Source organism: Canis aureus, chromosome 15 (genome assembly GCF_053574225.1).
Source record: "Canis aureus isolate CA01 chromosome 15, VMU_Caureus_v.1.0, whole genome shotgun sequence".
Taxonomy (NCBI): Eukaryota; Metazoa; Chordata; class Mammalia; order Carnivora; family Canidae; genus Canis; species Canis aureus.
In genome coordinates, this window is record NC_135625.1 from 53524777 (window position 1) to 53545578 (window position 20802).

The window sequence follows — 20802 nt, forward strand, 5'->3', positions numbered from 1 at the left end:
AAAATTGCCAAGTCCCAAATAAAAATAAAACCTGAACACCTCTCCAGGCGAAAATGCCTTTCCTTTGGCTTTGCCTTCAGGGATGTATTCAGCTCCCATCCCTTGCCGCCTCCCAGCTGGGGGGCTGCAGCCAGGCTCCTGGGGCGGGGAGGGGGAGGGGGCAAGCCTCTCCCTCCTCCCCTGCTGCCCTCCAGCTCCCAAGATGAAGGGATGTCCCCCCTCCAGCTGCTGGTTTCTGAAGGGGGGGATGGGACACCACAACCGTTTCCAGAAAACCCCACCCCCACCCCAGCCATTTACCCCTCCAGAAACCTGAGGCCAGTTCCTTTCTCTGGAGTCTGTGCTCTGGTCCCCCCCAAGGTGGGTCTTGGCACCTTGCTTGCATTTCCAAAGTGAAGTAAGTTTGTGTTTTTAAATGGGTTCCTCAGTGTCTTCCACACACGGCCCAGCACACACTTGGCACGCATGCACACACACATGCAGGCTCGCACACGTATGCAAGCACATGTGGGATCACACGCATGCACAAGTATGCACTGGCACGCAGGCTCACACGCATGCACACATAGCCACATGCAGGCTCACCCGCAGGCGCACGCACACACACACACATGCACACCTGTGCCAGAAGGCCCACTGGAGGGCCTAGGGACTGCCCACCAGTGGGGCCCTGGGCAGAACATTTGCTGAGTGGCCCCAGGATGCTGAGCACGAGCCCAGCACATGGTTGGTTTCGGCCTGGTAGACGCCCTGCAAAGGCCCACCAGTCCCTCCCCTAGAGGTGTGGCCCTCGTGTCTCATCTGTAAACTGGGCATACGGTGGCTCATGGTCGTGGAACAGTATGGGGGGGACTGAGTGAGGGGGCTGGGGGCCTGGGTCCCCGACCCCAGCGGTCACAGACAGGCCACACCGCAGGTCAGGTTCGGAAACGGCATTTATTGTGTCCCCGAGGGCGGGCCCAAGTCCCAGCTGTGCCAACGTCACTCCTCTTTCTCATCCCCGTGGGTGATGATGTAGCACAGAGACTTGTAGTCTATGTCCCCTGCCAGGTCCATGGGCGTCAGGGCAAACATCTGCTCCACCTGGGGCGGGGGGCACCAGTAAGAGGGAGCCCGGCCTGGGAGCCTGGGGTGGCCACAGCTGTGGCCTCTCACCCTGCCCTCTGCCCCCAGCTCCAAACTCTAAACCCAGACTCCATGTGTTTCTGCTGACTCTGGGCGGTAAGGGAACTGGGGTGGAGGAGGAAGGGTAGGGGGCACAGCTGGGTCTGCTCTCTGCTTGCCCAGCCCCCACAGCCTCCTCCCTTCTGGCTGCACGTCCTGGCTGCTCTGGGGCTCCAGCATGCAGCCCACAGGGGTGCCGGGTCAGCGAGGCTGCCCCAGTGCCCTGCGGGGCACGACCCCCCTGAAGGAGCTGGGAGTCCTCACCTCCGCCGGAGAGAACTTGTCAGCCTGGGTCAGGAGAAGCTGCTTGAACCTGGGGAGAGCAGGGGTGGCCCGACGGCCGAGATGAAGGCTCCCATGGCCCAGTGCCTGCCCCCAAAGAGTAGAGAGGCCCCAAACACAGGCAGCCACTCTCACTGGGCCTCCTGGGCCGCAGCTCACACTTACTCATCCTTGTTCACCACACCCTTGCCGCTGGGGTCAAACATGCGGAAGGCACTCAGGATGGCTTCCTCCGGGTCCGTCCCTGGGAGCCGAGGAAGCCAGGTGAGCACCCGGGCCCCCAGCCTCCCCGGCCCCACCCAGGAGGACCCCAGGGTGCAGGGGAGCCCTTCCCGTCCCAGAAGAAGTGGGAGGGTGTTCCCAGACACCAAGTGTCCCTCGGGGCTCAGAGAGGCCAGGAGCAGCCATCCCTGTGGACAGGCCGCCCAGGAGACTGGGATTTGGGAGTGAGTCAGGACTTGAGGCGACCAGCGCCCATGGGCCTGGGGTGCAGGGGAGACCTCCACATGCTCTGGGTGGGGTTGCAACCCCTTGAGGTAGCAACCCCTTGAGGTCTGGCTGGGGTTCAGGAGGGGTTGGGGCAGGTTCCAGGCTGGGAGATCCAACCTGGCCCAGGCTCACCATTGAGCTTCTCCCCGAAGAGCGTGAGGAAGACAGTGAAGTTGATGGGACCCTTCCCCTCCTGCAGCATGGCATCTAGCTCCTCTTCTGGGATGCTCACCTTCCCTGGCGGGGGGTGGGGGTGGGGGGCATGAGGTGGACACAGGGTCCCAGCAGCATCCCCTCCTTCCCAGTCACAGCGAGTGGAGAGTCCAGCAGCTCTGGCCTGGGAGGAGGTGCGGTGACCAGCGGAGTCTGGGGGGTGTGGGGGACGAGGAGACCCAGGGGGAGGGAGGTGTGAGCAGGGAAGGGGCAGAAGCACTGCCTGGCAGAGGGGGCCTGGGCCCTCTCAGCGGGCTCACCCAGCTGGGAGTAGGTCTCCCGCAGGTCTGACTTGCAAATGATGCCATCACGGTTCTGGTCGATGCAGCTGAAGGCCTGCGAGGTGGGGACACGGTCACCATGTGGGAACAGCCCCCTCCCCGCCCAACCCTGCCCAGGGAAGGCCAGAGGCGGGCAGGGGTCCTGGCTGGTGGAAGGAACAAGGGGCCAGGACCACTGACTACAGAAAGACGGGGTGCTGCAGGGGGTGGGGTGGGCAGGGAGCGCCCTGGGCCCCTGGCAGTGGGGCACTCACTTCCTTGAACTCCTGGATCTGCGCTTGCTCGAACATGGAAAACACGTTGGAGGAGCCTCGCTGGGCCTGCTTGGTGGCTGCAGCCTTGCCCCGGGTCCCCGCCTTCCTGCTGGCCTGCAACACTGCAGGTGGGGAGATGTCCTCTCCCCGGCCCCCCAAAGACCCCAGTTCCCGGGCACGCTCTTGGAGCATTCCCAGGAGAGCCTAGGCCAGGGCCCTCCTCCCATCTCTGGAGACCCCCTCTCCAGGCCCAAGGCCAGCCCAGAAGTCACTCACTCGCCCCAGCCCCGAGGACTGCGCCTGGGAGTGTGTGGCCTCTGGCTTCCCCACTCTGGCTTCCCCACTCGAACTCACCATCCTCTCTCCTGGCGGCTGGCTGGGTGGCTGCATGGGGCCCTCAGCCCCTTTTGTGTTTCAGCCTTATCACCTGGGGAGCCAAATAAGGACAGGAGGAGAGGACAGGCCCAAACTTGGCAGCCTTGCAGGGGCTGGGGGAAGACAGGGCCCCAGGCAGATTCCAGCCACATTCCTGGTGACCTTTAGACCCCTGATGTGTAACATCCGGGCATCCACCCATCCAGCAGCAACAAGGGCAGAGCTCACAGGCTCACAGCTCTTGCCATTCTGGGTGCCCACTGAGGTACCCCCCCACCCCGAATGAGAAGTCTCCCCTGCTGCCCACAGGTCCAGCCCAGAACATGTCCCATCCCGGGAGGACAGCTTGGGAGGGCTGGTGGGCCTCTCCTGGGCTTGGCAAGGGCAGTGGGTGGTCTGGGGATGGTCTCTGTCCAGAGACCACCAGGGATTCCCAGAGATTTGGGTGAAGATTGTGGCATCTGGTTCCTCCCCTACACCCCAGACCCATGGGCACTGGCCGTGGCCACAACAGTACCTTTGGGTGCTGCTTCTGGAGTCCAGTGCACTACCTGGATCCCAAGCATCCCCTTGGGTCCCCATGAGTGGCCATGAGCCCTTCCTGTGAGGCTCAGCTGTAGAGTCAGGGGTCACGTACCCTCTGCTCTGTGGAGCAGAGAAGGGCTGGGGGCCTTGGAGAATAAACGTGATGGGCCACTGGCTGCCCAGCCTCCCTCTGCCGGCCCCTGGGGGGAGGAACACAGAGGGGCCAACTGCCAGGGCAGGACCCAATGCCCCTTCTATGTAACAGGGTTTTATACCATCTCCTTACTCTCCTGAAATGAAATTCATAAAATATATAACCTGCCCACAAAGAGGACTGAAAAAATCAACAGGATCCTCTGGACTGTAAGGTGAAGAACAACTAGGAAGTAGCTGACATCCAGACGGGATCCACTGGGTGAGCACCCACAGGAGCCACGAGGAGTGGCCACATGCCGGCATAATGTTCTCAGGCACAACTGAGATTCTAGAGAACTGACGATCCCACGCAATCCCACCTGAGACATGAGACACGTGAGAGAACAAGGGCACATCTCAAGAGGGACGTGACTGCTGGAAGCCACAGCTCTGGGTGAAGTGCTGAAGGGAATTACAGTCATTCCAGATGGGCTGGGTGGTTCCTCTCACCCTGCCCTCCACCGCTCCCCAGGGGCGGAGGCTCTCCGAGATCTGCCTGCACATCCCACACATGGCCAGCAGGGCCTGGGCAAGGCCAGCGCGGCTGACTGCCCCTGACCCAGGACACCCCACCTCTACTCCTACCGCCTACGGCACTTCACACTCCCACCACAGCCGGCAGGGAGGGCTGGCAAGTTCCACGGGTGTCCACGTGCATGTGACCACATCTCCACTCGGTCCCCCGGCCCGTAAGCACACAGATCAAAGGACACTGGTCAAGGCCACATTCTCAACTTTTGAGACTTTTAATTAAAAAACCACACAGTCCCAGGCTGGGCATGAGAGGGGGGGGTGTGGCACGTGGAGGTCTGGGGAGAAGAGGGAGGCCTGGGCGGTCCCCTGGGTGCTGAGTGCTGTGTGATGTCTTTCTAGGCCAGCCCTGTGGGAGCTGAGGACTCCCCCATGGAGGGTGCTCCCAGGACTGCCTGGGGTTGGGGGTGGGGTTCTCCTCCTCATGGGCTCCTCTGGGCAGGGGTTCTGGGGGCTCTGTGTCTTGCACCACCTGGGAGCTTCCATCCCAGAACCACAAACCACTCAGAGTCAGTGGCAGGGGAGCAAGGAGGCCTCCAAATGCAGGCCTCGGGGTACCAGCCGTCTCCACTGGGGAGCGGGTCCTCTCCCATTCTCCACCCCCCCACCAGGCAAGAAAACAGCCAGGCCTGGGTGCCGGGCAGCCCCTGGCCCCCTGAGGAGCCCCGGTCCACGTCTGGCCAGGTCAGCAGGGCTGCCTCCCCAGGGGTTCCCAGGCCACAGCAGGGTCCAGCGCAGGGCCCAGGCGAGGCAGAGTCAGGCCAAAGGCTCCAAAGGGCAGGCAGTGCAGAAACGCAGCCAAGTCCCGAGTGAGCAAGTCCCTTCTGGGTCCTCGGTTCCAGCAAGACGGGTGAGGGACTCTGGGGGTGTCTGTGCCAGCTCACCTCAGCCCCCAACCCAGTTAGGGCCCTGGTCTGTCCCATCAACTGCCTCTGAGGGAAGAGGCCTGCCCAGGGCCCTCCAAATCCCCTGTGGGCCCGTCCCTATCTTGTGGGGTGGCAGTGGGAATGGGAGGCGTCCAGGGTCCTTACAGAGAGTGACCTCTTCACTGGACCAGGCTGTGGGCACCTGTGGGGGGCGAATCCCCTGGAGCCCAAGTCCAGCCAGTCACTGCCTCCTCCTGGCCTGGTGGCCTCCGGGCTCACTGGCCCAGCATGCAGGCCTTCTTGCAGGCCACTGCGGAGATCAGGGCTGCGCCCCGGCCACTGCCCTCCTCCGACTCGATGAAGGTGATCTCGCAGCTGGGCGTCAGCCTGCGCACGCTGGCATGGAACCTCTCCTTGAAGCTGGGCAGGGGGAACGGGGCTGCGATCGCAGACCGCCTCACCTCGGGCCCCCCTCCAGAGCTGCTACAGCAGGTGGGCCCTCCCCCCTCCCTGTCTGGAGGCCCGGGGGTGGGGGGTGGAGGTGGTGGGGAGGGGGGGTGTGGGGTGGGGATGGTGGGGGTGGTGGGGAGGAGGGGTGGGGCGCACGGAAGGGGGGGCTAGTTTCCACTCCGGTCCGCCTGCAGGGCCCCGGGAGACACGACCGACAGCGCGGCGGGGCGGCGCGGCCTCACCTGGGATGCAGCTTGTACACGGAGCCGTCCACGCCCACGGTGATGCGCATCACGTCCTCGCTGCGGCTCTCGCGCATGCGGTTGATGACGCCCGCCAGCCCCGCGGCGCACATGTGCGCGGCGCGCGTGGACACGCTCTCGCAGGCGCGGCGCACGATGTCGCAGTCGGTGGCCGAGGGCCTCAGCCCCAGCGTGCTCAGGATGTTGTAGATCTGCTTTCGGTCGCCCGAGTCGCTGCGGGGCGGGGCGGCCGGGGGCAGGGCGTCGCTGGAGGGTCGCCGGCCCCGGGCCAGCCCGACCCCGCGGCGGCGGCTCTTCCCCTCCCCGTGCCCACCTCACCCAGGCAAAGCGCTTGGGGCTCGGGCTCCGGAGGGGAGCGCGTCCGATTCCACCAGGCACCAGCAGTGAGCGGGCCTTCGCGCCTCTACGCCCGGGGTCTCCGCTCTAACGTGGGCGACACGGGCGCGCCTCGGGGCCGTCGCGTGGACGAAATGAGACGATGTCCGCGGCGGCGGGGTGCCACGGAAGGGACACGCGTGGACGGCCGGGCGGCGGCTGCGCTGCGGGCCGCCCCCCCGCCCCCCCCACCTCCATCCCCGCCCCCACCCCGCCTCGCTCCGGCTCCCCGCGCCCGCCCCAGCCCCTGGCCCCGCCCCGCCCCGCCGGCCCCGCCCCGCGCCCCGCGCGCCCCGCGCACCTCTCCACCTGCGACACGAAGCGTGTCTCGAAGGCTCCGCGCGTGCGCAGCTGCTCCGAGGCCTCCCCACGGAAGAGCAGGTTTTCGTCCACGAGCTTTAGCAGCACGAGCCGCACCAGCTCGCCCATGTATTTGCCGCCGATGATCTTCTCATAACTGCGCGGAGGGCGGCGGGGTCAGGGCCTCGGCCGCCCCCAGGAGGCCCCCACACGCGGCCACAGGGAGGCCAGGTGAGGCCCTCGCACACCCCGCTTGCACACCTGGTGGTTTCCGTTCCCTCATTTAGCAGCCAGGGGTTTAGGATGAGGAGTGCTCTGGGCCCTGTCCCGTCTGAGACCTTCCTCATCCGACCCTGCGCTGAGGGCACTGCGACCGCCCACGGCCGTGTCACCTGCCGGGAGGGGGTAATCCCGCTCCTCTGCCCACAGACCCTCTCTTTGGGGACGAAACCTTCCTGCCTCTCACCGTTCCCGTTCCCAGGGGGCGCGGGGCCGCGAGGACGCGAGGAGGAGGAGCCAGTTTGCAAAAGGATTGTGGGTCTGCTCCCCTCCCCCCCCCTTGTTTGCAAACAGGCCCACGGTCCGCTTGCCGGAGCAGTGCCGGGGCGGGGGCAGCGGGGCTGCCCTTACAGCTGCTGGCCGGGGTTCAGGGAGTTCTCGTCCACCACGCGGTCGTACTCCAGCAGGAACTCGTCCAGCTCGCCCGAGTCTCCGAAGGCGCCCCACTCGGTGTTGACGCACATGCGGCCCTCGTCCCCTTCCACCAGCTCCACGTTCTGCATCTCCTCCATGTAGCAGGCGTTACAGCCTGTGCCTGTGGGGAGGGCCAGGTCAGGCCCCACCACCTCCCGGGGCAGAAACCCCTCTCCGGAGCCCCTCCTGCGGAGCCCCTCCTGCATCTCTCCGCCCGCACTCCTGCAGGAAACCCCGTGGCCCTAGCTCCGCAGCCTCCTTCCTCCCACACCCACCACTGCTGGCCCCGGCTCGCTGCTGACCTGGCCGCGTGGACAGGCGGCTCCCCCAGGCGCCAAGAGATCTGGGTTTGCTGTGTGACCTGGCACGGATGAGCCCACCTCTCTGGGCTCTTCCTCAGCCCCAGTAGGAGATGGGAACACCTTCTGCTCCTATTACCTGGGGCCCTGGGAGGACGGAGTGAAATGTGTCCAAGTGCTTTGCCAGCTAGAGATGTGCACGGGATGTTATGGCTTTATCGTATTTATGCACATCCTTGCTTTTTGGCACTTTACATACGTGTGCTTGAGCCTCCCTGTCCTGGGTGGGGTTTGGGGGGCACCCAGAGATAAGGCACTGCCTGGGTCCCTGGCCGCAGCACAGAGCTTACTGCAGGCGGTGTTGGCTATGGAATTGGTAATTTGCAGCGTCCCTCGCAAAGTGAAAACGTGGTGTCCTTTGCTGATAAATTTTTAAATTTCGAAATGGTTTCTGAGCCTGTGTGGGCAGCATGCCCTTAAAGCCATTGGGGACGTCCACTTAAATGCTGGCAGTGACCTGCCCAGTAGGAATGGGGCCAGTGATGCAGGTCCTTCCAATTTTTTTGTTGTTGAAAAAAATCCAGAGCTTGATGTGCCTCCTCCCAATTTTTGGATCTTGGTCATTATCAGAAACATGTTTTTAAGCACTGAGCAGAGTGTTTGCAGCGCAGCCGTGGCCACAGGCCACCCCCTGCCATCTCTGCTCCAGCAGAGCTGTGGCTGAGGCAGGGGCTGCAGAGCTTAGGCACTAGGACAGGACATCTTGGGGAACAGTGCCCAGACTCAGCTGCCCCAGGCAGCTCTGCAGGGGACAGGCAGGAGATCAGGCTCCTGCAGCTCCTGGTTAGGCGGTGGACTCAGAGACAGCTTTCCATCTGAAAGTCAAGACTAGAAGGAAGAGATGGGAGAAACAAGAGGAGGGCTGAGGTGAGGTCAGGTAGCAGCTGAGGGCGTGTAGGTGCCGTTGGAATTGGGTTTGTGAGAGCACAGACAAACCCTCAGGATGGCTCTGATGGGCCTAGCGGGGCAAACAACTTTGCCACTGACTTTCTGGGAAGCCACAGCCCCAAGACTGTAGATAGATACTTGTGTGCCCGTGTGCACAGAGATCACTGGCCACACAGGAGCGATGCTCAGGAAACATTCCTGATCCTCAGGAGCTTCTGGGAAAGGCCTGACGGCCACTGGGGCCAGTGACACTCCTTTCCTGATACAGGTCTTCCCTTTGGGCAGGGATGGGCCAGCCGCTCTGGGGTACAGGATGACTGCCTAGGAGGGGGTGACTGCACCCATGCTTATCCTCTTCCACTTGGACAAATGTGTCCCATTTGGTCAATTTACCAGATGAGGGAATTTAATTAAATCCTGGTGGAGGGTGCCTGGGTGGTTCAGTGATTGAGAGTCTGCCTTTGGCTCAGATCATGATCCTGGGGTTCTGGGATCAAGTCCCCATCAGGCTCCCTGCAGGGAGCCTGCTTCTCCCTCTGCCTGTGTCTCTGCCTCTCTCTGTGTGTCTCATGAATAAATAAATAAAATCTTTAAAAATAGATAAATAAATCCTGATGGGCCAGTGTGCCATCTGATGCAGGGACCTGTGAGTGCTGGGACATACCAGCTGCATTCAGGACACCCCGGCGGCATCTCCCAAGACCACCTCACACCCTATCACCTGTGGGGTTCACGCCTGGCATAGGGGCTCTGCTCTGACCACCAGTGACCCAGCACTTTCAGCCCTTACTCCTCAGGACTGAAGACAGAGGCAGGCAGAGGCCCCTGGATAGAGCAGGGCATGAATCCTTACCCACAATCATGCCAACCTCACACCGGCGGTCTTCATAGTAGCAAGAGATCATCGTGGCCACCGTGTCGTTCACCATTGCTACCACGTCCATTTCAAAGTCCTGCCAGGAGGCAAGGAGGCAGCAGTGACGGGGCTTGGGTCTCGGCCTGGGTGCTCTGGGCCCCTCCAGCCAGTGACCTGGCTCCCTGGCCAGTGGGGCGGGGGGTTCCCAAGGCGGGCACGGGGGCCACCTCACCCCTCTGCGTTTGATGGCGTCACGGAGGAGCCCCACGATGTTGTTCCCCTCTGCCCCTGATGCTTTGAAGCCCTTGGTCCAATTGAGGAGGATGCCCTGAGGGAAGAGGAGGGCTTGTGGTTGCAGAGGAATACTGGGGCAGCTGGAAGCCCTCCTGCTCAGCAGACCACAACTTTGAGACGTGTTGGAGACGGTTCTTTATGAATCTTCATACTTCTGCAGGGCTGGCTTCTAGCCCACTAACAGTGGTCCTAACGTAAAGGCCTAGAGGCATCGGCCCAGAGTCAGGGTGAGGTCCCCTGCAGCACGCCCGAGTGGACAAGGATAAGCAAAAGTTCTGTCACCCCCTCCTGAATGGTCTTCCCATGCCCCAGGGTGGCCGGCCTGCCCCTGCCCTTCATACGCTTGGGGCCCAGGGCTTGGAGAACCAGGGAGCACTGAGCTGGCTCTCTCTGAGATGTGTGTTTTGTATGTATGTACATGTGTAGATGTGTGTGATTTATACGTGTGCATACATGTGTATAACTGATGTGTATCCATGTAGATGATGCACACGTGTATGTATTACACACACACAAGCATGTAGGGTTGATGCGTGTGTCTGCGTGTGCACTGTATGCACATGTAGGGCTGATATGTGTACATGTATATGTATGACTGACTTGTGTGTGCATGTATGTGCAGGCACAGTTGGATTCTGCATGTACGCATCATGTATCATGCACATGTGTCGGGGGTGACTGGCAGGTGGAGCCCTGGCCCCTGCACACTCCTGCATCCCGTAAGGGTGGCCCAGTATCACGTGGCTATGCTGGCGTCCGGCTGCCTGCCTTTGAGCCCCAGCACCCTCTTCCATCCGTGGGCAGCTCGCGCAGCCTGCCCCCTGACCTGCGACAGGGTGACAGTCCTGCCAGCCCCGCAGGGCAGCAGGGGCTTCAGGCACACCGAATCAGCCGTATCTCATTCCCCAGAGTCTCACAAAAGGTGAGTGACAGGGCCACAGGTTGAATCCAAGGCTCTTTCCCCACGGGAAGTGTCTGGGGTGCCTGTCTCTGGGGTGCGTGTCCACCCCCCACCTGGCCCCACCTTGTCGATGTCTTCATGCCTCACAGGAAAGGAGAAGGTGAAGCCCAAGGGCAGCTTCTTGTGCTTCATCTGATGCTTGTCCAGGAAATCGGAGATGCACTCGGAGATGTAGTCAAAGAGCTGGAAGACACAGCGCCAGCAGGCCATCGGCCTCAGCACCCCTCTCCCAAATGCTGCAGCCCCTGGCACAGGGCAACACCAGGACAGGTCCCTCCCACTGGACGTCCAGCCACAAACTTTGGACAGAGGTTCAGCCGTGCTCATGACTCTGATTTCTGTGCTTTGCTGCCTCCAGGAGCCCGGCTGCCCCACCCCTGGCCCTGCCGAGGACCAGCCTCCATCCTGCTGCGTGGGCCCGTCCACAAAACTGGGTATTGTCGAGTGCTCTGCGGATGGACCAAGGTCCCCACTGGTGCTGGGGCCCTGTGAGGTGCCCATGCCATCCCTGCCACCTTGATTTACCCCTATAGCATGCAGAGGTGTGGTGAGGACGAGGCTGCCATGGGACTCCTGCCTCGAAACCCTGGCCCTCAGGATGGCTCTGCCTCTGCCCGCCTCCCCTGAGGGCTCATCATCCTTCTGTAGCCTCTCCAGTCCTCCCCACCAATGGGTAGCATTCCCGCCTGGGCAGACATTACAACTGCAGCCACCCCACAAGGTGTCCCTGCTGTTGGAAGGCGAGGGGGTGACACATAGGAAAGAGGCAGAGTGCTGTGTGCTGACTGCACCAGCTTGTTCCCTCAGCTGCCCTGTCACCCATCTGATGCCTCTGGGACACTGGGCAAGGATGTGACCTGCAGGGGCCATGCCTGGCACCATCCACTTAGGCCTCTCATCTACCTCCCTGGGCCCTCTGAGGCTGGCTGGCTCTCCTGTCTACAGGTGCCCCTGCCCCTGGGAGAAAGGTGGGCCCTCCTGCCAGGACTAGTGAGCGCCATGATCCTGGGCAGAGCTGATCCTGCCCCACGGTCCCCGGGCCCCCAGCCCCCGGCCCGTGGGCCCAGCCCAGATCCCCAGCCCCCAGCCCCCTAGCCCCAGCTGCTCACCATCTCAGCAGTACCAGTCATGGCATCTTCAGGGATGGAATACATCTCGTGCTTGGTTTTCACACTCCACTGCCCCTCCTCGCCCTCTCCCACCTTCACCAGCATCACCCTGAAGTTGGTGCCGCCCAGGTCCAGGGAGAGGAAGTCCCCGACTTCTGCAGACACAATGAGAAGTGCATTAGCCTCGGGGTGCTGCCCAGCAGGACCCCAAGACCAGGGAGAGGAGGAGAGGACGGAGTGGGGGGATCAGAGGAGCTGGACAGGGGGCTGCTGACCCCAGGTACCAGGGGACCCCAGAGTCAACTGTGGAAGAGGTCAAAGGTGAACTGGGGAGCTCAGTGGGCAGCCGCTGCCTTGGACTGAAGCCACTGCAAGCCCAGGTTCCAAGGAAAGACCTAGTGAAACAGCGCAGGGTCAGGATTGGGCTGAGCCTGAGAACAAATTTCCTATTGCAAGATGCACAAAGCCAGTTTCCCCAAGGCGGTGAAGATGCCAGGGCGGGGCCGGCACGGAGCTCGGGTGAGAACCAGCCCATGGCTGCAAGGACCTAGGCTGGCCTTCCCTGCTGGGGCCCAGGGACGCGGTACCTGAGCCTTCTGGGGTGGAGCGCACGTAGGTGGGCAGCATCTTCACGCTGGCCTCCTCGTGGGTCTCCAGCCGCAGGCCCCGCGCCATCTCCCTCTGCATCCGCCGCATCACCTTCTTCAAGTCCGCCTCCTGCATCTGGAAGTCCGCCAGGATCTGCTCTGCCTGCACGGGGTGGGGGGAAGCTGGGTGGGCTGGGGGCCTGTGGCAGCCAAGTCAGGCCCTCCCTGCACACACCGGGAGTGTCCTTTGCCTTCTGGCCTGGGCCCAAGATGACCCCTCATCTCAAATGACCAGTTAGGACCAGTTGAAAAGTTAGAGCAGCAGAGTTCCAAGAGCAGCCCCCAAATGCAGGCCGAGGCATGCTGGGGGGTGCAGGTGGCAGCTCCCCCTTTGTAGCTCAGGTGCATATGGGGAGGAGGGAGGCACTAATTAGGAAAGTGGGTGAGACAAGGCTGTTGGGCAGTCAGTGGGCACCTGGCATGATGGTCACAAAGACCTGGCTATTCTCCATCTAAATTAATGCAGAGGGAATGAATGGGCCTGTGTGTACAAACGGAGCACGTTCCACACGGCAGCTCCCCCAGCCCAGGGTACAGCCTCTGACCAGGCTGAGCCAAGCACGGCTAACCCGTGCTCCGCCTTTTCTCCCACAGATTTTATTTATTTATTCGTGAGAGACACAGAGAGAGAGGCAGAGACACAGGCAGAGGGAGAAGCAGGCTCTAAGCAGGGTACCCGATGTGGGACTCGATCCTGGGTCTCCAGGATCACACCCTGGGCTAAAGGCAGATGCTCAACCACTGAGCCACCCAGGAATCTCCATCCTGTGCCCTTTTGCCAGTGATCTGGTTTCGTACTGGGCATGTGGCCCCATCCCATGCTTATGCATTGGCCCCATCCTGGCCAATGACAGGGAAAGGGAGGTCTGATTTTAGCAGGACCTTCCTTTCCTTCCCTTCCTGGGAAGGTCAGTGTCCCCGTAACTGTGACACAGCTGTGTAGGAGTGTGATGGCCGGCGCCACAGCAGCGGTCCTGTGACAAAGTGGAGACAAGGCTGAAGGGGGAAGCTGTTGGTGGACACCAATGGCGGGAAGAGAGGCAGAGCAGCCCGGCCCCGACGCACTAGCCAAATGCCAACGTCTGCCAAGCCGTTCTACAGCTCTGGGCGCCAGTGCGAGCACAGCCCTAGGAAGGCCCTCATCCCAGCGGAGTAATCCTCATCCTGTTCTCAGAGGCCCACAGCGACAGTCTTCCACAACTTTCAAATGTAAAATGTGTCAGCAAGGACTGGAAGCATTAACCCTGGCACGTTTCTGCCAACAAGCTGCACCCCAGGCTGAGCGCAGTGCACTCCCCTCTGTCAGTGTCATCAGGGTGCTAGGAGGAGGCGCCAGCAGCCGCTTCTAGAAGAGCACAGGTGCGTGCAGGTGCATGCGGCCTGCGTGCCTTGTGGCCAGCACCCAGGAGCTGTGTCTGAAGTCATGAGAGGCTGCCAGGCACCTCCCTGAGACAGAACTGTCCAGAGGGACCTGCCGTAGGACATGACAAGCTCTTAGCAGGACTGATGCAGATCCACGAAGGTCCAGCCTCAGCCCCCTTGTTGTGGCCTGGACTCGGGAGCGGCTCTGGGCCAGAGGCTTCACCCTCTATATCCAGGCCCACGTGGATCCCTCCACTGATGGTGGGTGAAACCCCTACTCTGCCGGCTTCCAGGCCAGAGAGACTCTTTGATGGGACCCCAGAAATCACATGAGGTCAGACCACCTGGTCAAAGCATAACCTGAAGTTGCTAGCAACATTTAATTTCAGCCTAGCAGTTTCTCTCCAAGAATCCATTCTATGGAAAGCGTCTTGCAAGCAAATGAGCACACGCGGTGCTGGGACGTCCGGGACTCAAGAAGACCCCACATGCACCCCGGGGCCTTCCCGTCCCTGCTGGGACACCGCACGGCAGGAGTGGGAGGCTGAGATGACATTTGCTAGAACCTGATTGTATTCTGTAAATACAGCTGCATCTGGCTGTGGCTCTCACTTGTCCTGTACAACATTCTCAAAAGCTTAAATTTGCTGCCAACATTCAAATAGAGACACTTTTACAGACAAATCTGGATTTGACAGCATTTCTGTAAAAGCAGGTCTGCATTGTCGCTAGCCCTGTTGGGGGGTGGCCATCCACTTGGGGAAGGTGTGTGTGTTGGGGGGAACCTGTCCCTGACAGTGATGCCCAGTCACCTGCCCTCACACCAGGCCCTGCCCAAGTGAGGCTCTGCAGAGTCCGGCACTGTCCACAACACAGGACTGAGGGGGACCCACCCCCAGGTCCCCACACTGTGGGCAACCCCTGTTCCTTGGGCGTACAGGTTGGGAGGGGTGCTGGGGGGTTCTATGGCCGCAGTCCAATACTCTAGGTGGCCACGGGCCAACACTGGCCTGCAGCAGACCTTGCCTCTCACCGTGAGGAGTGACATCTGTGGTGGGTGCAAGCCCCCTCCTCATGCACATCAGGGTCTCCTGCACACAACCCTGAGAGGAGGGGGCTCTGACCTGTGCAGCCCCCTCAACCCTCAGAGCCATGTGTCCAGGGGCCATGGGTGGGTTCAGGTCTCAGGGGGGGAGCCTGCCTCCCAGAGCCCTTGGAACGTCCCCGGGAGCAGACCCCATGTGACAGGCCTTGCTCAGGGCACCCCTGGTTCCCCCCTATCATGAGTCATTGCCCCAGAACGTCCCCTTCATGAGTCATTACCCCAGGACGCCCTCTTTCTTACAAATGAGGAACCTGAACATGCTGGCTGTGCCTTCCCAAGCCCATGGTGCAAGAAGGTTTGGATCTGGGTTTGCACCCAGGCGCCAGCTCCGAGCCCACTCCCCATCCCACTGGGCTGCCTCCTGCCCAGTTTCAGTGCCCAGAGCCAGCTACGAATCGTCCTATGAGTGTCATGGCGCAGTCTGTCAAGCTAAAGGACTTGCCCGAGTGGCCTGGGAGACGCAGGTGCTCCCTGGGAAGCCCTGGGAAGCTGACTGCCCGCCCCCCACCCCGCTCGGAGCACTGCCCAGTGCTCTCTGACTTGGGGGCTCTCCCACCCGGTTCTCCCGGTGCTCCTGGCAGGGCTGGGCTGGTGGACCGGGGATCCTTTTCCCCAGGAATGTGTGGGCAGCTGGGCCAGGGTCACCCACTGTGTGTCCCAGAAGCACAGGAGCCAGGCTGCAGCTGGACACATGACAGGGCACACATTGTCCTCTAAGGCACCGACACGGTGGCCTCCAGTGTTTGCCCGGGGACCTCATTCCCTGGTCCTCAGGGGCCCACAGCTCCGTTCAGGCTGGCCTCCCAATACCATGCTGGGGCAGAAACACCTTGGGGCCTTCTCAGTGTCCTCATCTGTCAAGTAGAGGCACTCCTAGGTACCCTGCCTTCTTCTCTGAGTCCTGGGGATGAGGTCCCAAAGCCATGAATGCTGTATAGAGGGGGCAGGTATCCTGCCAGCTGAGCCCCCCAGATCCAGGCCCTGTCATCCCCACCCAAACAGCTTAACTCCTCCCACTTTGCTTCAACTCGTACTCCTGATGACCCTGTCCAGGCCTGTGTCCTTCAGGATGTCTGCACACTGATGCCTGGGCACCCAGAGAGGTTCCACTCACTGAAACAGGGGCTGGGGGCCAGGGTAGGGAAGTCAGGAGCTTGGTGTCAGCATGTTGCCATGTGTGTTGGCCAAGGAGAGATAGTGACCAAGCAGCAGAAGGCTCAGCGAGGCCTGAGTGCAGGGGACAGCCTGGCCACGCACACCCCAGGAGCCAGTGCCCTAGAAGGCACTGTCCCCACAGACGTCCCGGGAGAGTCTGGGTGTCAGGAGGGGCAGTGGGGAGGGGGTCCGTGAGGCACAGCTGCCTCTCCACCCGAATGCCTCCTTCCCGGGGCCCACAGCACCCTGACGTCTGCTCCAGCACCCTGACTGCCCTGTGCGTGAGGGCTGGGGGCGGCCACTCTCCCTGGCTCTGGGATGGTCCTTACCAGACTCAAGGCTGTCTGGGCTTGGCTCCTTGTGGCGTCTGTCGCCATGTCTCCGAAAGGCCAAGAGGTAGATGTTTTGGGAGGTGGAGACACTGCTGCCTGCGGAGGTGCAGGGCTGGACTGCAGCCGGGGACAGAGGCCCACCTGTGCAGGTGAGGGCCACCCCGCGGAAGAGCTGCCCTCGGCAGGCCGCCCAGGGCTTCTGCACTGAGAGCGCTCAGCCGGCAGTTGCTGAAATACTCTGCTCGCTGCCACCAGGTCAGGCGGGGCCGAAGGGCAGAGGCAGCCTGCATGGGGTCAGAGCTGACTGGGGCGGCAGGACAAGGCCAGGGGGTGGTGCCCACGCTACCTGCACCCCTGTGTGGGGATTAGCTGCCCAGATGTCCTGGGGAGGGGACAGAACCAGTCCATCTGCCCCCAGTCCTTGATGTTCCCCGGGCTGGGGTCCCCACCCTGCCAGGGCAGGAAAGCAGTGAAGAACCCCCCACTCCCTGCCACCCTTCACCATGCACAGGGAGGGCCTGGACCCTGTTGGCCAGAGTGCGGCCCTGGAATCCCTGGCGGATTTTCATCTGAGGAGGGGTCCCACTTGCATTGCCTACACTCGGGGGCCAGTGCAGCACTTGGGTGGGGAGGCTGGGACAAGATCCCCGCCCCCCCTGCCCCCAGCAGGATCCGAAGGGTGTGCCCATGTCCTGTCCCTGGTGGGTGTGTCCCCTTGGCCAATCAGGCCACAGGGTTGATATGTGGTGCTGCAGGGTGGGGGGAAGGAGGGGAACAAGATGGGGGGTGCCCCAGCAGCTGCCCCCAGCCCAGGGCCACCCCCACACAGCAGGTGAAAAATGCTTGTTTTCATCAGGGTTTATAAACTGCAAATCGTCAAGACCTGTCTCCAAAGATCAGGAGGTCGTTCTTGGGTTTTGGGCTGGACCTCGTGCAGTGTCCCCCACCCCCGGCCCAGCCCCCGCCAGGAGTGTCACTCCCAGGACACGCTGGCACCTGCCAAGCCTTGCTAAAATTAGCAGTAGCTCCTAAGTGGCTTGGGTACAGATGGTGCAGGGACAGAACACCAGGCTCTCCCATCAACGGTCAGTGTGGTCACCCCGAAGAAAGCCCTTGACATGATCGATCCCTTTCCTAAAATAGAGCAAAAGCACCTTCACCAGATCTACTTGTGACAGGTCACTGACCCACCAGCCCCTGGCTCTGAGCCGCCGTTTTTTCTGTGTGTGTGGCAGTGGGACTCATCCTGAGCTTGGATGGGGGGCTTCTGGCCCAGCCAGGCTAAGCAGCAGCTGCCTCTCTCCTGGTGTGAGCATACAGCACCCAAGAAGAGGCTCCGGATCCTCCAGCCTGCTCCTATGGGATGCTGGAGTGGACCAGGGCGGGGGGCACACAGGCCCCCTTTCTGGTTTGTGGACTTCCGCTGCCCTCTCTAGCTTGCACGTTGACCAGCGAACATCCTTCCCCAGAGCCCTTTCCCAGGACCACCTCCCTGCATTCTGTGGCAACAGCAGGGAAGGAAGGGGTCCCAACTTCCCCACACTAGGCAGTCCTGAAGAGCCAGACCATCAGGCTTCACGCCAGCCCTCCTGTATGCCCAGCCCTTTCTCACTGCTTCCTCTTTAGATGGGTCAACACTGGGCTCCAGGTGAGGGTCTGTCCTGCCCAAATTAGAGGGTCTAGGAAAGGTTGGACCTCAGAGAAAATGGCTTATGAAGGACATACTTTAGAGTCTTTAATATCTCAAGGGTGGTCTTCAAGAGGATGGAGGAACATAGTTTCTGCTTAGGGGTTCTTAAAAACAAGGAAAACACAGAACCACCTGACAATGGGCCAGGATGTCTCAGTGAGCTCCCCATTTAACGGGGAGAGAGAGCAGGACATCTGAGAGAGCTTGTCCTGTGTTCCAGGGGGGTATTCTCATCCCTTGGTTGCTCACAAAGCCAGGTCAACAGGCATGATTTCATTTTCTTCTTAATTTATCTCTAGGAAATCTCTGACAAGTTCAGTGGTGGATATTCCAGGATCAAAAAACAGCACATAAGCCATATAGCTAAGTACAGGGAATGAGTCCAATAAATTATGCTACATTTATGAGTCACTAAAAACAATAAAATTGATCTGCCTCTGTTGGCATAGAAAGACGTCCCTGACACACTGTTAAAGACAATGTGGTGGCTACCCTCCAGTGAGCCCTACCTCTGTTATTTGCCACCCATGTGGTCCCCATCTGTGTTGAGTAGGCCTAGCCTATAAGAGGATATTGCAGAGCATGACCTTTGAGGAAAGGACTTCAAAAACATGGTGGCTCCTGCCCTGCTCTCTCTTGGATTCTTCACACAGAGAGAAGCCAGCATGAGGACAGACAGGTCTTATGAGGGGGTCTATTCAGAAGAAGATTCCTAAGTGAATCAATCAAGGCCTCCTGCCAATGATTGGGCTCCACCTTCCCAGGCAGGTCAGTGAGCCACCTTGGGAGCAGACCCACCTGCCCCAGCCAAGTCTTCAGATGCAGCTCCAGCCAGCTTCTTGGCTGCAACTTCATGAGACCCCGAGCCAGAACCCCCACACTGAACCACTCCTGAACTCCTGACCCACAGAAATTGTGTAAGATAATAAGGGCTTGTTGTTTCAAGCCACTAAGTTTTGAGGTAATATTTTACATGGCAATAGATGACTAATACAGAGGAAAAATGGTTATGTAACACAGCATAATGCACTTTTGTCATATAGACGTACACTCATATAATATACACATGGGATGAAATACAGTGAAATGATAAGAGTAATTATCTTGATGGTGGAGATATGAATGCTTTTATTTTCCTTTTTTCTTATCTGTATTTCCTATGTTTTTCTGCAATGAGTGTGTAATAAAGAAATATATATATATTTTAAAAATCTATTTATCTTGGGGGGGAGCACACAAGCAGGTGGAGGAGTAGAGAGAAGGGATAAAAAGAATCCCAAGCAGACTCCCCACTAAGCATGGAGCCTGACATGAAGCTCTGTCTCACGATCCTGAGATCAGGACCCAAGCTGAAACCAAGAGTCAGATGCTCAACTGACTGAGCCACTCAAGCACTCTGAGATATATTTTTAAATAAAGTTCACAAAACAAAAAAGGTTAGGCCTCATCTGCTATTTTTGCACAGAAGCTCTAAGACCCAGACTCTGAAGGATGGAGGTTCACAGTTAAATTGGAACTTGCCAGACCCCGTATTCTAGTGGGATAGAAAATGAGGCCGGAAGCCAGAGTGCCCCATAGGCCAGCCCCTACCCACCGTGGGCCCGATGGCCCTCAGCACTAGCTGGGCACCTGCACTGATGCAATGGGGCCTAGAGGTCAGCACAGTGTTGCAAGTGTTTGCTTACTGCAGGGCAGACTGGCTGTGCCCTTGTATGAGGGAGGCCAGGGGCTGTGGGGTAGGATGATGTCATGCAGTGTGGTCAGGATGTCAGGCACAGGAGCGAGGAGGAAATGAGCCTAGAGACAGCAGAACATCCTGGAGTCACGATAATGAGCACTGGGAGGCCTCCACAGGCTGCCTGCTGTGCCAGATGCTTTATGTGGATCACAAATGACCTGTGAGCCTATGGCTGTCATTTTATATGGGGCAACTGAGCCCCTTAGCAGTTACAGGACTTCAGAGATCCCACAGCTGTCAGTGGTGTAGCTGGGATCCATCCCCAGGTTGGTCTGACTTCAGGTGTGCTGGCAGTTTAGTCTTCCTGATTGAGGGCTTCTTCAGGGCCAAGCACACACAGGGGTCAGGGAATAGCCTCTGGAGCTGCTTCCAGGCTGGATATGTTCAGAGACCTCAGCTTCACCTGGCAGGGGTGGGAGTGGTCACAACATTTGCCTCTGAGGGCAGGTGGCACTAGAGGCCTGGGACCAAGTGTCAGGGCTGAAGGCCAGAAAGCCAGAGCCATGAGAGGGTCAGGAGCAGAGTGAGAGTGAGGGTACAGAGAGCATGCTGGATGTTGACAGAAGAAGGGAGGCAGAGTGAAGGGGTCACCCAGGACCCCATGTGGGAGATGCACAAGATTGCTAGGGCAGACAGGAGTGTGAGGTCACCAGCCCAAAGTCTGGAGACTGACTCTGCCAGTAGGACGTGGGCAAGTCCCTTATTTTCTGAGCTTCAGTTTCCCTCTCAGTAAAGGAGAGAACAATTTACCTCCCTCACAGGGCTATTGAGAGGATCTGACAGGACAATACAGATAAGATTCTTGGCAATCCAAGTTGTTCAATAACTTGTAGCTATTTTTGCTACCAGAGGATGCTCTAGCCCCTGGGTCAGAGTTTAGAGCAAAGGGCATCCAATACTCTAGATCTATGGCAGGTCCAAAGCCAAACTCCCAGCCCTGTGCCTGCCTGAGTATTTTGGAGTGTTCTAAGGAGATAGGCAGGTGGCATAGTCTCTTTGATGCCGGTCTTGCCCTAAATCAGTGTGGCTTATTGTCTGAAAAGAGAACGT

At 59.9% G+C, this 20802-nt stretch overlaps 2 protein-coding genes and 1 long non-coding RNA gene across 13 annotated transcripts in view; 1 reads left to right on the top strand and 2 right to left on the bottom strand.

Moving 5' to 3' along the window:
* Positions 1 to 917: 917 nt before the first annotated feature.
* On the bottom strand, positions 918 to 3116 carry MYL7 (myosin light chain 7). Of its 3 annotated transcripts, none has more exons than XR_013353246.1 (7): positions 2960 to 3088; positions 2684 to 2797; positions 2409 to 2484; positions 2068 to 2172; positions 1582 to 1690; positions 1429 to 1477; positions 918 to 1083 (listed from the first exon to the last, which is right to left on the bottom strand). XR_013353246.1 is itself a non-coding variant. In XM_077849918.1 (7 exons), the coding sequence occupies exons 1-7, from the start codon at positions 3071 to 3073 to the stop codon at positions 982 to 984; spliced, it is 561 nt and encodes a 186-aa protein (XP_077706044.1). In that variant the 5' UTR covers positions 3074 to 3116; the 3' UTR covers positions 918 to 981. The 3 variants fall into 3 exon arrangements, 2 of the variants coding, with proteins under 2 accessions (XP_077706044.1, XP_077706043.1); XM_077849918.1 differs by having other exon boundaries at positions 1612 to 1690; positions 3038 to 3116; XM_077849917.1 differs by having other exon boundaries at positions 1612 to 1690.
* Positions 3117 to 4501: 1385 nt separating this feature from the next.
* GCK (glucokinase) overlaps positions 4502 to 20802 on the bottom strand; it is a 43086-nt gene continuing 26785 nt past the window's right edge. For 3 of the 9 annotated variants that reach the window (XM_077849909.1, XM_077849911.1, XM_077849910.1), the window contains 9 exons: positions 12311 to 12473; positions 11724 to 11878; positions 10678 to 10797; positions 9592 to 9687; positions 9357 to 9456; positions 7194 to 7377; positions 6573 to 6720; positions 5868 to 6101; positions 4502 to 5595 (listed from right to left, as the gene is read on the bottom strand). In XM_077849909.1, the coding sequence (XP_077706035.1) occupies positions 5293 to 5595; positions 5868 to 6101; positions 6573 to 6720; positions 7194 to 7377; positions 9357 to 9456; positions 9592 to 9687; positions 10678 to 10797; positions 11724 to 11878; positions 12311 to 12473 (1503 nt within the window). In that variant the 3' untranslated portion in view covers positions 4502 to 5292. Of the gene's footprint in view, positions 5596 to 5867; positions 6102 to 6201; positions 6440 to 6564; positions 6721 to 6824; positions 7164 to 7193; positions 7378 to 9356; positions 9457 to 9591; positions 9688 to 10677; positions 10798 to 11723; positions 11879 to 12310; positions 12474 to 16321; positions 16544 to 20802 lie in introns of those variants that run through there. The other 6 variants (XM_077849908.1, XM_077849912.1, XM_077849913.1 and 3 more) reach the window with 6 other exon arrangements.
* LOC144284828 (uncharacterized) lies at positions 6540 to 14416 on the top strand. The gene is made up of 2 exons (XR_013353247.1): positions 6540 to 6794; positions 10704 to 14416. It is a non-coding gene; the product is annotated as an uncharacterized LOC144284828 (long non-coding RNA).

Bases quoted from the DNA above. Each gene is read 5' to 3' on its own strand.
- MYL7 (XM_077849917.1), bottom strand. From the start codon at position 3,073: ATGCAGCCACCCAGCCAGCCGCCAGGAGAGAGGATGGTGAGTTCGAGT. The intron at 2,485-2,683 runs GTGAGTGCCCCA...CCCACCTCGCAG, and splicing joins AGATCCAGGAGTTCAAGGAA to GCCTTCAGCTGCATCGACCA. The intron at 1,691-2,067 runs GTGAGCCTGGGC...CTCGGCTCCCAG, and splicing joins CTTCGGGGAGAAGCTCAATG to GGACGGACCCGGAGGAAGCC.